At 40.6% G+C, this 17,846-nt stretch overlaps 1 protein-coding gene across 4 annotated transcripts in view; it reads right to left on the reverse strand.

The window, feature by feature from the left end:
* Positions 1–17,846, reverse strand: part of LOC111066220 (uncharacterized protein DDB_G0283357) — a 34,387-nt gene that overhangs the window by 5,505 nt on the left and 11,036 nt on the right. The window contains exons 2-3 of one of the 4 annotated variants that reach the window (XM_041596191.1): positions 15,590–15,594; positions 5,654–6,076 (exon numbers count right to left, since the gene is read on the reverse strand). In XM_041596191.1, coding sequence (XP_041452125.1) covers positions 5,654–6,076; positions 15,590–15,594 — 428 coding nt within the window. Of the gene's footprint in view, positions 1–5,653; positions 6,077–6,176; positions 6,328–15,589; positions 15,595–16,766; positions 16,998–17,846 lie in introns of those variants that run through there. The other 3 variants (XM_022354652.2, XM_022354653.2, XM_022354651.2) reach the window with 3 other exon arrangements.

The following is a 17,846-nucleotide window of genomic DNA, read 5'->3' on the forward strand; positions in this document are numbered from 1 at the left end:
AGTTATCGCACGGGGCAGCACAGCACAAGACAGGACAGGCCAGGGCAGGGCAGAGCAGGGCAGTCAACTGACAAGATAAGTCTATATTTATGCATTAGTTTTATCATTTCAGCAATGAATTTGCTTTCCAGTGACGCAATTTCATTAGTTTATCGATTACCTAATACGCATTCGACTCCCACAATGCATACGTCACAGGGATGACCCATTTTTGCAAGCAAGCTATCATCGCCCCCGCCACCGACCCCATAGAACAGCATCCCTGGGGGGTTGGCAGGGTGGCAGGGGCGCATGCATACCATTTTGTTTGGTTTTGATTTTGATTTTGTATTCTGTTTTATATGCTGACCTTCGTGACTTTATGTGGCGCTTCCTGTGCCAAGACACACACAAGACACAAAACCCTCACAAAAAGCCACGCCGCACACAGCCAGCAATTACGAAGTACGACGAGTCGTCCACTCGACTCGCAATTGTGGTCTTGTGAATTTTTAATGAGGCTCTGGGCCAAAAAAAAAACAAAAAAAAGAGCTTTAGAAAATAAAGAAATAAAAATAACAATAACGATAATACTCGTAAAACATCCATCGCGATAGTTAATTGTGAGTGAACATAACACGCTCACGTATGTCACAACACAACACACATACCATACCATACCATACCGATCCCTAACAACAAACACTGCTGTGTGTGTGTGTGTGGATGCTTCCCCTCGATCCATGTGCCCATAGCCGTAGATACGAGTATGTAGATACAAAGATATGGGCAGCCCCTGGTTATGGTCCGACTATGGCTTGCTTTTAATGTAAACTAATATGAGTTTTATTAATCAAATATAAACTATACATGCATATATGTACATACATATGTATGTATGTATGTACCTATAATATATACACAACAGAGAGTCATATATAGGGGGGGGGTCTCTTTTTTTGCATTGAGGTCACAGACACACAACGAACACACAAAAAAAGAGATTTAACAACGAGCCAGAGCCATAAAACAAAAACTTAAAACAATATGCAACTGATACATACATATATGTATGCACATATGTACGTTTAAACTCCTAAACTTGGTTGTAACTATTAGATAATTCCCTGGTATTGGCCCAAAGTCCTTAAGTTTCCTTATCATTCTACACATTCTATCACAGTATTTTGACATACAACAATTACTTACCAAAATAGCCTAGGATTTGATTAATCTTTATGGCACTTTGTGTTGTTATTGGGGGGGGGTCTAATAACGGTGAATATTTTGCCAACAATATTTATCTTTCAATTAAAGTGGTGAAAATGCAGGTAACAAAACGTCGAGGTCCCATACTCTTCCTGGGGAAACATAGAAAAGCAATGAAAAGCTTTTCTTTTCTTTGTATATTTCCCCATAATAGTAGCCCATTTTAGAATCCCCGAAAGTGAGGAACTGTCTTCTGTAGAGCTAAATGCAAAACTGATCACAGATCGTTGATCTTTGGGGATCGTGTAGAAAACTGACGACTGACGACTAGCACTGTGGACTGTTGTACAATGTAGCAAGCAGGTAGCGAGATCACACGCGATCTTTGGTCACATCTCATCACAGAGAGATCACAGACATTGGGTAAACGCCCGTGGATTAAATGGCAAACATGTTAACCTTGACTATTGCCGGCGGCTACGATGTCGAGACAGAGCGTCGTAGTCGGAGTCGGAGTCGAAGTCGGGAGATACAAAGAGCTATTTCACAGAGCTACATATTTTAAAGAAATGCGAAACATGATGATAATGATGAGGATGAAGCTGATGATTGTGGACCGCAATCACAATAGCAATAACTAAAGTGTGAGCACTCTTTTTTTTTTTACCATTCCATGTTACAAATGCACACACACAAATGTACATACATATGTACATACATATGTATGTGTCTCGAGAGGTGTCCGTCTGTAGCAGCACTCTTTAATGGGTTAATAATGCGAGCAGGAATGTGAAATATGTGTGTACAGTGCGTTTCGCAAGTGTGCGGTGTGCCAGTTGATAAAATGTTTCAATATAAGCGATGGATATCCGACCAGTTGCAAGCTTGAGCTACAGAATCGGGTCTCATATCGATCACAGCTACATCATTCGATTATTTATCGAAATAAATCGAACATAATGGTATGGCATGCTATTAGTAATGGACACAAAACTACTACAGATATTCAACAATCGGTTATCGAACCGAAAATACTAATTATCGGTAAAAAGAGTCATTAAGTCACACAACGATAAGGAATCGAGTTACTTATCGATTAGTTATCGCTTGCTTAGATAATGGCAAATGAAGCACGTTGATTGAGGTCACAACTGCTACTACATGCATGAAACGCACTATACGTGCGTTACTATCAATCGAGTGCGTGTGGCATATGGCCCCACCGTTAGTTGGCACCACCGCAAATGAGTTCAAGTTTCCTTAAGATTCCAATTACGAGTACAACCCGTCAATGGAGGGGAAGAATGGAGCAAGCAGCCAGCAGCCAGCACTGAACATGGAATACGAGTATCTACACAAATGGAGAGACACTGATTGTAGGCCTTAAAGCCGAGCCGAGTGTGAGAAATTCAACAGGGCGTGAAAAATGCGTCTGGCGGTTGCAGTCATCGAATGCCACAGATGCCTTTTGCCACAGACAGACATTTTTCATCCGTTTGGAGGCGTTAATTTCGCTCATTTCTTGGCCAAAACAATTATCTAATGGCTCTTTGTGGGCCATATAAGACGACTGGCTGCTGGCTGGCTGGCTGGCTTTATTACATCTCTCGGGGGTATAAACTTTTAATTGAATACTGGCTACTGGCTCTGTGGCTTGGAGGAGGGTTTCCGATCTTTGGGTAAGTGGAACTCGAGGTTACGTTTGCTTCAAGAGTCTACCATATAGATGATTATGATTAATAATCTCCTCCTACTCTGCCAAAGCCATGGACACACAAGCTAAGAATATCTCTAATGATTTAACGTTCGAGTGCAAATTTCCATCCCAAAAAGTTGTGCAACTTTCAGTGTTTTGTATTTCCTGATGTGAGCGGTCGATCGGGGTATACTTTAGAGTCGTGTGGGTCTCGGTTTCGGTTCCGGCCAAGTGCTAATCAATGACAAAACGATCAGTTATGTAAGTGCTCGATACTCTCGATTCTGTCGATTCTCTCGCACTGTGTCGTGCTGCTGCTGGTGTCTGCGATTATCAGTAGTTCATCGTTTGACCAAAACACCCGAACCCAATCGAACCCCGACGTCTGATTGCCGCACTATACCGAGAGAGTATACACCAATAATAACCAATAATACACCTGATACGCTGGCAAATAAAATCGAATCGAATCGAATCTAAAATCCAACACTCACACATTTAAATACAAATAAAAAACACACACACATACACAAAAAAAAAATGGTCTAAATGATGAAAAATCTGCGCGCTAATCAGCTGATTTTGCTGCTGCTTTCTCTACAAGTCGACGTAGAGGTGTATTGCGTCTTAGCTTTCTTCCCGCCCCATCATCACGCCCTGACAATAATACAATAAATATATATAAAAATCTACAATATGTACACACAGTATGTATGTATGTATGTATATGGAGACGCACGATAACAACAGAAAATAACTGAAAACAAAAAACAACGACGATTCTGGAATGTTTTTTTCACGCTTCATGCCAAAATCAAAAAACAAACAACAACAAAATAGCATGTAAAAGGTGAAAATTGTCAGCCTAATGTTACAGAGAGTTTGCTCATTCCTTTCTTACGCTTTACGCTAAACTATTTATATTATAACAAAATGTATATAATTATAATTACAATAATTGGATAAGGTTAAACATACATGGAGGGTATAAGTCATATAGAATGTACGGGCGGGTTTATGGGATATTTAAGGATGAAAAGCCAAGAGAAAAAAGAGAGGAAATGTAAGTCGATTATATAATCTATGCATGATCAATCAGGTGCAAAACAACCGCACACATAGAAATGTAAATAAGAGGAAAGAAATTTATGTTTCGGCATAAATTATGAAATTATGAAACTGAACAAATTATTTTGATTAAGTATTTGAGTTCCATTTAAATGTTTTGAATTTGGCGTTTTTGTTGTTGTTGTTTGGCTTTTTACGACTTGTTCTACCTTTCCTTTCTTTCGCCCAATCGCTTTTGTTTGTTTATTTAATTTCGCTTTATTGTTGTGTGTGTTTTTTTTTTGTTTAAATCTTTTTTCGTCCGAATTTTGAATTGATTTTTAATGGGAGGAATTTCGCACGAAAGCGAAAGCGATAGCAGGCAGCGGGACTGGGTCTCCCAATAAAATTATTTGTATTTCTACGAGAGAATATCTTCGTCATCCCCTCCCAACATTGCGTCACATTTATGTCCCCATCATTGCTATTGCTGCTGCTATTGCTGCTACTATCTTGAGCGCGCTTCGTTTCGATCTGAGGTTCATTAAGCTTAAGCGAAGATTTCCTGCAATTTTCCTATTTATGAGCAGAAACGTGCCGAGCAGAACCTTTGCAATTTCTGTATATTCTGTAAATCGGGCAACCAGACAGCGTATATAAATAGAAGCAAAACAGAAGCGGCAGCAGCACCAGCACTCTTTCTCTCTATCTCTGTAAACCAACGATATCTCTGTGTCTCCGCCTGTGGTCAAGAGTCAATTGAAAAATGTTGATAACTGAGGTTTACCCACCCTACGGGGTGGCTACTTATGGGTATAGGTAGATGGATGGATAGATAGTCGACCCAAATAAATGATTACGCATGAATTAAATGCAAAGTTTGGTATGTTTTGCTCCCTGCCAATCGACAATCAACAATCTACTGGAGCACCTCCCACTAGAATTCCCTCGACGAGACTGTACTCGTACTCGTTCATCTGTAAGCGACGGGCAGTCCATCAGAGGCCACCAGATGCGTTTCGTGGGAAGGAGGCCATTCCAATCAAACGCATTTGCCTAATTAACGTCCAGTCCCCCTCACTCACCCACTGCTGTGCTGGGACCACTGGCTCTGTCTCTGTCTCTGACCCAAAGATGCAACAACAACATGCACATAATCAGAGCTAGATCCACAGCCAAATCAGTTAAAAAGTACAGCCCACGACCACAAGTGACGATACGATACCCGTTCCCATCGATGACGTTGATTTTTTGGTTTGTTGTTGTTGTTGTTGTATGTGTGATTCATTTTGTAGATGCCGGTCGCTTGATTTGCTTGGAATTTTATGAACCAAAAACAAAACAAAAAGGCGACTCGTAATCGGCATGGAAATGGAAATGAATCAGCGTCTGTGTCTGTGTATCTCAGGGCGTAGCTGTTGCTGGCCAATATAGTTCAACCGAGAATCAAGTGTGGGAGTAACTTCTGAAAAACAAAACACCACAACTTTCCGCTCTATGGCCTGGCGTCTCTACAGATGATCCCTTTTGCCAATTCTTGCTGAGACTTTCTGCAAAATGCGTACAATTCCCGGGCATTCTCTTTGCCAGCATTCGCTTGTGCATCAATGTGAAAGTGATGGGAGCAAGAAAGCAAATGAAGAGTCATATCCTTTGTGTGATTCCCCATCCAAAAGTACTTGTAAGATTTCGGCACTGTTCTGTTCTCTGCCAAACACTCACCTTCGATGCATGAAGAATTCACCAGATGGTGTCCGCCGTAGTTGCGCCAGGATTGTGGTTGCGATTCCACATTGAGAGTGGAATCCATATCGCCGCCTGCTCCATCGATTCGCTTTTGCGAATTGCCATAGAAGTGACGTTGCTTTTGATTTTGATTTTGATTGTGATTCTGATTGTTGTTGTTGTTGTAGCGATTCTTGCGGGATCCATTCTTGTTATTGTTGTTGTTGTTGTAGGCAGGCATATTGCCGTTGTTGCAATTGCTATTGGAATACTTTCCGGGGCAGCGTTTGCCACCGTTGTTGTTGTTGCTGGTGTTGCCACCGTTGCTTTGATGGTTGTTGAAATTGTGGCCAGTGGTGTTACCGTTATTGGCATTGTTGTTGTTATTATTCGGATTACACTGCTGTTGCATCTTGTCATCTGAAAGAAAAGCGGATGAAAGTTGGAATTAGTTTTTTGTTTTGTTTTGTTTTTATCATTTTTCGTTGTTGTTGTTGTTGTTGATGTTGATTTGACCTACAAAATTTTTGTAAATGAAACTGCAAGAACTCCTCGAGATTGAAACCCATGGTGCATAAAAACGCGACACTGACACTGTTATTCCTTTACATTAATTTAGATTTAGATAGATTAGATTTTATCCAGTTGTAAAAGTGAGTCTCTGCGCTATTGATCGCGTTGAAAAGCACAAACCGCTTGCACTTGCAGTTGAAAACGAACTAAACGAACGATTAGCTGGCAAACGCGGGAAGAAAGCAACACCCAAGACCCAGCAAAACAAAAAAAAACCCAGAGTCATACCAATTCACTTTTGAGGCTACTACGACGCTATGGCCGATGATGACGACACAGTGAATCATCATCGAGTCGACTCGACTCGACTTGCCTTGCCTCGCCTCGCCTCGCCTCGCCTCGACTCTCTGATAAGTGGAATACGGCGAATTCGTATTCGATTTTTGTTCGCTTGCGTTTGCTATCTTTTTCGCCGCAGAGCCTAGGGCAGGCTCGGACCACGTGGCCCCACCAGCCCCCACCACACCACAACACACAAACACATCCAGTTGCTTCCTATTTAGATAAGATATGAATGATCTACCTACCCACCACCAGAGGAGGGTATGTTCCACTCTGTTCTCTTCTCTCTATGGATTATGGCCATAACCAAAAGCAAACTTGGCCAAAAATCTTTTCCCTTGAACTTCAGATGCTGTTGATATATCTTTTTACTATTTCGTTTCCCTTGAATTTCCACAAACGCCATAATATTCGGGGGGGCAGCACCTTGGAACTGTCTGTACCGATAACATGTTGATAAAGCTTGGAACGAGCAGAGTGAGTATTTTCTACCTTTGAAAGGGTGAAGAACACGGGCATGTGATCCATGCTGCTTCCAAGAAATCGTATAAATATTTTTTAAGCTTTTATTGGCGTAAAAACAACTCCTTAAAGTTAAATGGTATGACGACGAAAGAGAATCAATCGGAATCTCTTTGCTCCTCTTAAAACCTTATTCACGATGCACAAAATACGCATATCAATGAAGGGGGGATTTTTGTTCGCCTCTCTACGGAGCATCCAGTTTTCTTTTCTTGGCTTTCACTGGAAAACCACTCAATGACTGGCTTGCCCCTGTGAATGGAAATCTTTTGGGGAATCTGGACAGTTTCTCGTTTTTGGGCAAACGAAAACGAGAAGCAAAAAAACAACAACAAAATTATAAATTAAAGACAAAATAAAACAAATAAAAGACACGAAAAACAGGTACCAGTTCGTGCCTAGCGCGCCGGCTCCATGTGCTCACCCGTACCCCTCCTCCGCCCTCTGTCATGGAGAGAACCCGAACCACGAAGATAACTCTTTGGAATTTCGAGTCGAGTGTAATTTGTTGTTCTCACTTTGAAGTTATTGTATTCCTTTGGGCAAATGCAAAATAAATTAGTATTCAAATGATATGTCACGCCCACTCTAGATCACCCCCCCTCCGTCTAGGCGGCTATGCGGGTGCTTGGGGGCGTGTGATTTACGAGGAGATGGATGAGGAGGCGCCGCGCTGCGCATTGAATCGCGAAAATTTGCAAAGACGTCGGCGGCGGCGCCTGAATGGAATTGAAATTGAAATTGAAATGGGAATCGCAAGGAATATTGTGGAATGGAGAGGCGACGCCGCGCTTTAATCCCCGAGGAGCTACTGAATGGAATTGACATTGTAATGGGAATGAAATTTAAATGGGAATTGCTTGGAATATTGCATAGCGAGTGAGTGAGTGAGCAGACGGGGGTCGTTGCTGTATTTGGAAGGTTCAATGAAAACGTCGTTACGTGTGTCCCATCGCCATCCCCCCTCCCCACCTTTCTATGAGGGAGGAAGAGAGCGGGAGCAGAGCGGAGAGACTTCCCCCTTTAGGGTGCCAAAAATTGCAACGGAAATTAAAGGCGCGCGTGATTCTATTTGTGGACACACAAATGCATCATCATCATCATCATCATGATCGTGATCATTGGGGATCTTTGGGATCATTCATAAGTTAGCAACAGAAACAACACGAAACGAAACGAAATGAAATGAAACAACAACAAATACAGAGCAGATCGCCAAAGTTGAATGAATTCCAACGAAGAGGCTCTTACAAAGTAGAAACGCGGCAAAGCTACTAAAAGGGGAACAAAAAACAGAAGAAAAAAAAAAAAAAACACAAAGAGTAAAGGGAGCAAAAAGGAAACGAGGCCCGGCACATATTACAGCGCCATAAAATGAGCGAACTCGAGAGACGAGACTCGTCCGAAAGAGTTGAGTGGAGGCAGCAGTGAAGCGGATCATTAGGGTGGAAGATGGAAAATGAACGAACCCGAACCCTGAGATACACTTTGATCCCGTCCCCCCTCATCTTCCTGCTCCTGCTGTGAACTTCTAAAAGGATCATATTTCGTAACGAATCTTTCGCATTGGCATAGAGGGAAAAAAAGAAGAAGAAAAAGTTCATTCAAGATTCCACAAAAGAAACCTCCTTTTATGGCCACCAAAAAATGTACAAAAATATCTTTTGGCCATTAATCGTCTGTCCGAAACTAGTGAGAATATTCTGTATTCATTGCAATTCATGCAGCATGTGCCCCCATTTTGCTCCATTCTCTCATTGAGAGCCACATGTGTGCCAAAACTCCAAAGCAAAAATAAGAAGCAAGCAAGGGTATGCTCAGATATCTGGCTCTGCGCATGGCAACAGCCCCATGATGACAGCGCGCATTCAGCGCATGCGTGTCTGCAGCACATACAAATACACAACACACACACACACACAGAGAGAGAGAGAGAGACATGTGGCAGATGGAGTTTCCGAAAATATAATAATCTCCATGGAAATGTTTGCGCCCGAAAACAAGATCTCTGGCAACCCCCCAGAGACGAAAACTGCTGAGTGGGTCCACCGTACCAACACCCCATAAGTCGCACGAGCATTTCCCATTCGCATTCATTCCCATTCGCCCAATCCCCCCCAACAACAACACACCACTAAAACAAGTTTCCATAATGAGTTTAATGCCTTCTGGTTCTGGGGGGGTTACCTCGGTTACCACGCGAACGAACTGAAATGCTTTTTACCCCCCACCCCACCCTGCATGAGTGTGTGTGTGTGTGGGGTGGGGTTTGAAGTTCATCGCGCGAGCCTAAGGAAACACGTGTTCTCTTTTCAGAGTCCAAAAACGAAACTTTGGGAAACCTTTTCGATTGCAATCGTAGTAATCAGGGTATTTTGTTGCTGGTTTTTTTTTTTTTTTTTAAAGCTGCTAAACCGGAAGTGTTAATGCGGCCTTAATGCCTTGTATAATTGTTTGTGCTTTTCGGGCCATCAAAAAAATAAAAACTTTGTATGGAAAATCCATAGAAAATTAAGTAATTTGCATTCCAATTACGTGCACACAAGCATCTAGAACTTGTTGCGGCATGGCATTCCGTATGCCGTGAAATGTACATTAGATTGATGTAAGACACATGACACAGGAAGAAGAGTCCCTACCCATGGGACGTGCTCTTTTTTTTGGGGATTGGATTGGGTATGGGGCTTTGGGGCTAGTGGTTTCGCGAATTCGAGAAGTACGAGTGTCACCTAGTAGGAAGAGCAGAGCACATATTGTAGATCGCTGGCGATGGAGCGTGATCTGGTGACGTTTATTTCGGATAAAATTAGATTTATTTTATGCTTGAATGGGCAAAACGAGCAAACAAAAAAAAAAAAAAACAAAAAAAAGGGGGGATCGTCTAGGCTTCGGTCTATTGCGGGAGTGGTCGGGTCGTTCGATGAATAAATCACTTCCGATGACGACATCAAGTGGTGGCACATGGCGATGGGATTCGTTATCATTGCTGAAAGTAATCAACATGCAAACGGAAGAATGTTCCCAGCCAATAAATAAACTCAAGGTATTTCCGTTCTTTCTTCAATTGTTTTTGCTTAAAGTCCACTTTTGAGTAACTTTTCAGTCCATGAATCTTTCTTCTATGGGAATTAAGCCTCAAGCCCAATTGATTCCCTTTAATAAATCACTCAATCGAAGTGGAAAAACAATAAGCTAATCAATGAAAAATTCATAGTTATAGTTTGGAAAACAAAAAAAATACAAATTGAGAAACAGAAACATTCTGCGTCATACATTTCGCCGTACACATCGTTCCGATCATTCGGCAATTGTTATTAATTGAAAACATTATGGAATCCGCTGTTTACTCAAATACCAAACACAAATCAACTAATTTCACCCCAGAATATTTTTATCTCTAAATACGAGTGTATACGTATCTAATTTTAGTGTATATTTTTTTTTTTTTTTATTGCTGGCTTCTGAAATTAAATTGGAGGGATATGAGAATGAGTCCCGCGTGCTTGCTGTCACAATTCTATGATTCTGACACTTTTTTAGACAGCCCCACAAACAGAAAAGAAAAACCTGAAGAGCTGTAGAGCTGAAGAACTGAACCTGAAGAATACTCGAATGCCACAAAACAACACTCCAAGTATCGTAAGCACAGAATTCTTGAGACACTTGTCAAAACAAATCATTCTCAATATATATTTTAATTTTTCCAACTTAATTTAATTGCAAGCGGAGCGGACAAGCGGCCAAGTGGCCAAGTGCTGAATGTTGAATGCTGAATGCAATTTAATAATCATCTCCCATGGCTGTGGAATCTCTCTGATGAGTCTCTGATGAATATCTAGATCGAAATGAATCGAAATTTTAGTTCCTTTGCCCCTATTTCTACCACATGATGCGGCACATTGATGCTTAACTCGAGACTCAAAACACATAAGGGAATGCTGCAAAAGAGTCTGCCCCAGAATTTAAAACAAAAACCGCGTACATGTCCTGTGCATAACGCGCGTTTCGCTGGTAAGGGTTCCAAAATACAAAAAAAACAACTACTGATTCTATATGGTGTTGGTCTTCTTTCTTCCCAAGGGACAAACTATCAAAGAAGGGTCCAAAAGGGTCTTCCATTGGGTTAAAACTCCACACTGTTAAACTGCTTTTTGCTTTCTACTGGGCACTGGGAACCAGGTTTCCTGATTCTTATATTTGTCTTCTTCTTTTCTTATATTTTCCTCCCCTTTTTTTTCCAAGCTTTACCCATTGTTTCCCGTTCTCTCTTTGAACCATTTCTCCAGATATTCCATAGATTTTCCATGGCTATAGTAATTACGAGAAAAGTATTTGAAATGGGAGGTTATTCCGTTATTCCAGCACTAATGCTCGTTTATTTCCCTCCACCGCCAAAGTAACGGCCCAGAGCACAAGTGGATCGGAATCGGACTCTGAATCGAGAGCCAGAGAAGAGAGAGAGAGATTTCTATCTATTGAGGATGACCCATATTTCCGCAAATGTTTTCTCTACTTTTATAACAATTTGCAATTGCTGATAATGTCCACGGACGAGGCGACGTTTCACGGCCCACTCGAAACAACACACAGAAACAGCAGCGATACATAGATACAGATACAGATATGGGATTTTGTTTTGGTTTATTTTTTTTGTGTTCTATTCTGCCAAGAAATTACTTTCTTGACAAAATGTTTTTCGCGTTTTTTTTTAGGCACATTTTGTTTTGATTTTTTGGGATAGAGAGAGAGAGAGAGAGAGGGTGCAAGATACTTTTTCTGTTTTGCCCGTCTTCATTCATGAGAAAAACACAAAAATATTTATGAAAATTATTATTATTATACATAATACATAATGGTTGACGTATGATATATATTATGGTCTGCCTGCCCAGAATGCCCCTTGAGGCACATGTATTATTTTTGAACGCCACAAAGTGTATTGTAGCAATACCCAATGATTTATTTGACTCTGCAGCCAAGAAAGTAATCAAAGTAATACAAATGGGGGCGGCGGCCACACACCACACATTTATAAAAATACAAAATAAAAACAAAATCCCAAAACGGAACAGAACAGAAACAAAACGAAGCGAAGCGAAACGTGGCCCACAAACAGTAAACATATAATCGTGTACTCAGCGATACTACTCGGAGATACGATATAAGCAGAGCAGAGCAGAGATCTTCGAGAGGAAGAACAAGGGCAGTGGACATTGGACAGTAGACAGCTAGAGAAATGATGGCAAATTTTGATGCATGCCGCCAGCTGTGTGTGAAACCGAAAAAAAAAAGAAAACAAAAACAGATCTAGAAGAAAGTACTAGGAACCCAACGCGAACAATCAAGGGATTAATGCAGTGTGTCTCAGGGTATCGACAAGTCACAAGATAACAACAAGTGTTCAATAGGAGGCAACTGGGATAGCAGAGTTTTCTACTCCACTAGGAGCTGCTACTCCTCTATATCTCAGAATATAAATATATCATGGATATCAGTAGCCACAGCCCCAACAGTAGCAATGGCATACTCCCCCCCAACAAATGAACATGTGCTCAAAAGACATGGAAAACAAGCAAACAGTAGCTCGTCTCGTAAATGATAGCACTCCATTAGATGATTGTTAGCTAACAGGTGCCAAAAAATGTAGAAGACAGATGGTATACCCTCTAGAGCAACCCCTTAATTGATCCAACAGAAAACTTCTACTACGGAAAATCTTTTTCTATTTATTTTTGATATTTTTTTGATCAAAGATCATAGAGAACAATGGACTGAATGGATATACCCATCCTATTACTGGATATCACTCCGCATGCGGAGAAGACTGAAGACCAAAAAAAAAAAAAATACTACCGGTACTCTCGTTAACACAATAGATACAAAGTGGAATCCGAATCTCAGTTATAAAACATCATGGGAATAAATGAGCAGCACGTAAATTTACACTTAAAGAGTGCCATCGATAAGATGTGGAAGTTGAAGAGAAGAAACGGAGAAACACAGAGAAAGAGATACAAAGAGAGAGAAAAAAGCCAACAATTTGGCCACACTCTGATGATCGGCTCTGTGGCTCTGGGTCTGGGTCTGTCTCTGGCCCCAAACCTTTCCACCATTTGCATGCACGTAGTACTTATTTTTTTCTTTAATTTTTAAATAGAAAGTAACCTCAATTGCACTTGTAAAAAACATAAGTAAATAACGCATTCGAGATACATAACAAAAGAGACAGACTGACGGACAGAAAGACAGAGAGAGAGAGAGAGAGAAGTCAGGTAAATATACAAGTATGTGATGTGCCCCCCAAACACCAGACCAACTCGATGTGCGCCCTCAGTGTGTGTGTGCCCCTTCGTGTGACGATTGTCTGTGGCAGAGAAAGGGGGCCCCCTTAAATGCTAAAAAGTACAACGGAACAGAGAAAAAATACATACATAGATATATGTATGTACATATGTATGTATAGAGAAACGAATTACATGGTTGGGAAAGTGGGTAATAATTATAGTTACTCGTACTATGCAGGGAACAATGAAGGCAGACGCAGAGCCACAGGCACAGCCAGAGGCAGAGGCAGCGGCAGAGATCTGTGGCTTTCTTTTGGTAACGAAATGTATAACAAATTGCGGAAATTATTTCAACATTTTGCACACACATAAAATGTACAAAATACGAATATGAACGGGGAGGATGTACATACACATATGTACATCCAGAAATCGAAAAAACATAGCGAGAAGAGGAGCTGAGCAGAGGAAAAATATACTACTTGAAAGATGGATTAACGGAAGTGTGATATGGCAAATGCATAACAGTATAACCGTTATAAGGGGATGAGAAAAAAAACTGAAAGATGAATGATCGTTTCAGATGTGTGAAATAATCGGCTATAGTAATTGATATTAAGTCGGCAATGCATGATCACTTCATCCTTTTATTTAAATTCCAGCTCACATTTGGATGAATTTCTTAAAAATAACCTTAAACTTGATTCAATTACTAAACGTTTTATACAGTTATCGATCTTCGCTCTTCAATTGATCATCTCTAGCCTATTTAAACCATTTTACCCTATTTAATGGAATGTTTAAGTTTTAACAGTTCGATAGTATTGGTAGTCGATAACCAAATCAGTTCTAAACAATCTAAACAATTCAATATTCAATTTTAAACTTATTCTGCATGGTTTTTGTGTCGCTGCTGTCACGAATGTCAGACGCGACGTCGAATGTGCAAATCAACAAGTTGGCAGCGCGCGCAAAAGAAAAAAAGAACGAGAAGGGACGTATGAGTCGCTTCTGTGGACGCGACTCTACTTTTATACCCGTACTCAGTCGTGTAATTTGTGGCACCGCCCTCGCCCCTAGTCGCACACAAGTGTTCCCCCCATGGGCCCCCCGGGGGCGGGGCGCGCGTGAACCCGGCGTGGGTCACAACAGTCTGGATACAAAATTGGTGGCTCTATAGTCTCTGAGATCTAGTTGACAGACATGGCTATATCCACTCGGATCAAGAATATATTTACTTTATGGGGTCGAAAACGTTTCCTTCTCTGCGTTGCATACATTCACTTTTACCACAAATACAATATACCCCTAAACTCTTTTTGAGTACGGGTATAAAAAGAAGCCAAAAGACTTTGAAAAATCGGAAAAATCATAGAATGCACTGAGCTTTTGTGATGAGAGCGGGTGAAAATGTACAGTGAAAAATTGTTTGGAATGCGATCAGCGATCGGCAAATCGGCGGAGGTTCTCTATAGACGATGGGGCGGGTCCAACAATACGGTTTTATAGAGAGATGAAATCAGAACATCCCCCACACAGTCCCCCATTCTAAATAAAGATCAACAATTGAATAGATTCGTATCTATAAAACTGCTCTAAAACACACACTTATGTGTCGACTGTGTGTGCGTGTATCTATGTATCTGTTGGATACAAATCTGTTGATATATATATGTATGTATAAATCTGATTTGGTGCTGGGGAACCTTTTCGCCGACACTTTTAATCCAATCAGTTAATCACAGAATCACCAAAAAATGTTTTTTTTGTGTATAAATAGTTTTAGGAAAAATCTATGGGATAGCCAAAGGACGAACTGGGGATACCCTCGAATAGACAGACAGACAGAGAGGCATTCTTTGAAGTACCACAATTAATATAAAACCGAAAAAGATACTCTGTTTTCCTATAATATATTAACACACATTTCCTGCTTAAAAGTAAAACTATAAAAAAAAAATAGATACAAAATATTAATCCACATTTTCCGCATTTCCCTCGCTACGAAAATGCTCAAATTGTTTCACTTTTGTGGCCTCTCACCGCTAGGCATATAAATTCATTCATATGTTATGCATAAATAAAATCATTTTCCCAGCGGTGGAAGACGGAAAGGACGGGGGTTGCCCTCTTAATTGGAAATTTGCTGAATTTTTAAATGGAAACCCAAAAGATTAATACGCACAAAATTGGTGATTAACATTTGATTGAAGAGATTTTCATCTAAATGATCATCCCATGACCGAGGGGCACTGCGACATGGCGAGTGTACATGTTCTAACCCTTAAATCTTTCTTTTAATGGATTTATATCTTCCATTTGTTCCGTTAGAGATCTTAAGATGGAATATCATACATATGGTGGGGTATAATCCACATCCTAATTTACTTAACACTGAGACTAAATAGGGATACATAATAGATCGATCTATCGATTAATCTATCTATCTATCGCTTTATAGATCCTTTTCAGATACAATTGAATTCATATGCTTATGGCCTGACCAACTTCTGGCTGTTTGAGAGTAAAAGTGTTGCCAATTAGCTGTCAATTAGCTTCAATTTGTTACTCTGTCTAGTCTAGCATCTAGCGATCAACTCGCTCTGTTTATTGCCCAAAAACTATGGAAAATAGCACACAAAAAAAGAGGGACCGTAGCTTTGCTTTTACCATTTTGTTGCAGTCGTGATGTTGGGCTGTAAAAAGCGCTAACAACTTCGAATACATCAGAGAGCGAGTGGTGATGACGACAGCATGGGGGAAGGCACGAGTGCTGCTTTGATACTTGCATCACAAGACAGCAAGAAAAGCGATAGGGGGACAGCAACGGTAGGACGGCGACACAGAGAGAAACAAAAAAGCGAGACAGAAACGGCAAGACAACGACACAACGAGACAGCGCGAAAGCAACATCGAGACAACGACAACCTGGATAAGGGTCCAACACTGGGGCAACCCTCAAACACATTCCACGGAAAGCTAGACACGAGTTACCTTTTTTTTTCCCACTAGTAAGGTCTTTGGCAGTCACATGTGGCTTTGGTGGATCTCCAGGATACTATAGGCACCACCCCTGAGGGTGTACCCGAAGAAGCTTTAAACATTTTTTCGAAAATTGTAAGAGAATTGCTTTTGATATCTGCGTACTGTATTTTGGTGAATATGAATTATAAAAAGTGAAAACAAAGCTACCAAGCAAACAAAAGTTTATGAAATTGGATCGAAACAATTAGACCACTCTTTGGGGCTAGAATTTAACGAGTTAGCTAGATAGCAAAAGCAAGACAGCGGCACCGAGAAAGTATTTTACTTCTCTGGAAAGGAGTTCCTCCTTTTTGTGGAAGGAATATCCAAAGAATGTTAACTAAAGGATTATTTTTCGCTAAATGATAGCGTGCCTCACCTCATATCATGATTGCATGTATTTCTCTTATATCTTTTGCACTTACATTTATTCCAGGGATCTTGGGGATACACCCAATAAGGTCCCGACGATGGAGGGTACCACATTTTCGAATACAAACAATAGAAAAAACACTTGAAAATTTTGAAAACTATTTGAAATTTTGGTATTCTTCTACAGAGTAATTTTCACGGATATTTACGGAGTAGAACGAACAAAAAATTTGCTTACAATTTACAATCGAGCAGTTCACACAAATGACTGAAAATTTGTTATGTACTTTAACCTATTGGGGGGAGTGTTTTGAACATAAAAGTCAATGACAGACATTACTAGCTATAGATTCAAACACTCATAATTTATCCCAAAAAGTATCGCAAATCTTCTGCGCTGTACAACTGGAAAAGCGCTGACACTATGTGTGGTTCATTAATCAAAAATATTTGTGGTATATCTTTTGAAATGTGTGTGTTTTTGATTCATATTTTGTTTTAATTGTGGCACGTAGTATAAAAGGCAACAGACGCCGGACGACGGAAGCAGCAGAGAAAACAACATCGAAAATATCAAGGTAAAGTGAAAACAAACGACCACGAAGACCAGAGCTGTTAAATAAGAAGTTCGAAACACGAAACAAAAAAAAAAACACAAGCGAGGCAAAACTTTCGCTTTGGCTTTGGCTTTAAACTTGGCCAAGAAGCGAGCCGAAAGACGAGAAACAAAGATGAAGACGAAGACTGGAAGAAATGGATGAGCGATGCCCGGGGTCGCGGCGGGTCTCGTGGGGTCGACCTTTGCTTATGTCACGTCTCAGTGTATTGCTTTCCTATGCTCAGCAAAAAGCAAATTTCTGTGACTCTTTTCACTATTCGACTTTTATGCAAAAATCCACATAAATCTCACCAAATGAAGGGCCACCGCTTAAGTCACGACACACGACCTACCTTACCCAGCCCTGCTCCATTCCACACGTACATATGTAGCTACAAGGGGGGCGGGGCAGGCACATGCCCCACAGATTATTCCGAATTTCCAATCTGCGTCTGTTTCTGTTTAAGAATATTTTTTAGAGAGAGAACTGAATGCCAACAAAATTAGTATAAGAGTTCAAATAAATTTAATAAAT

Source organism: Drosophila obscura, unplaced genomic scaffold (genome assembly GCF_018151105.1).
Source record: "Drosophila obscura isolate BZ-5 IFL unplaced genomic scaffold, ASM1815110v1 contig_97, whole genome shotgun sequence".
Taxonomy (NCBI): Eukaryota; Metazoa; Arthropoda; class Insecta; order Diptera; family Drosophilidae; genus Drosophila; species Drosophila obscura.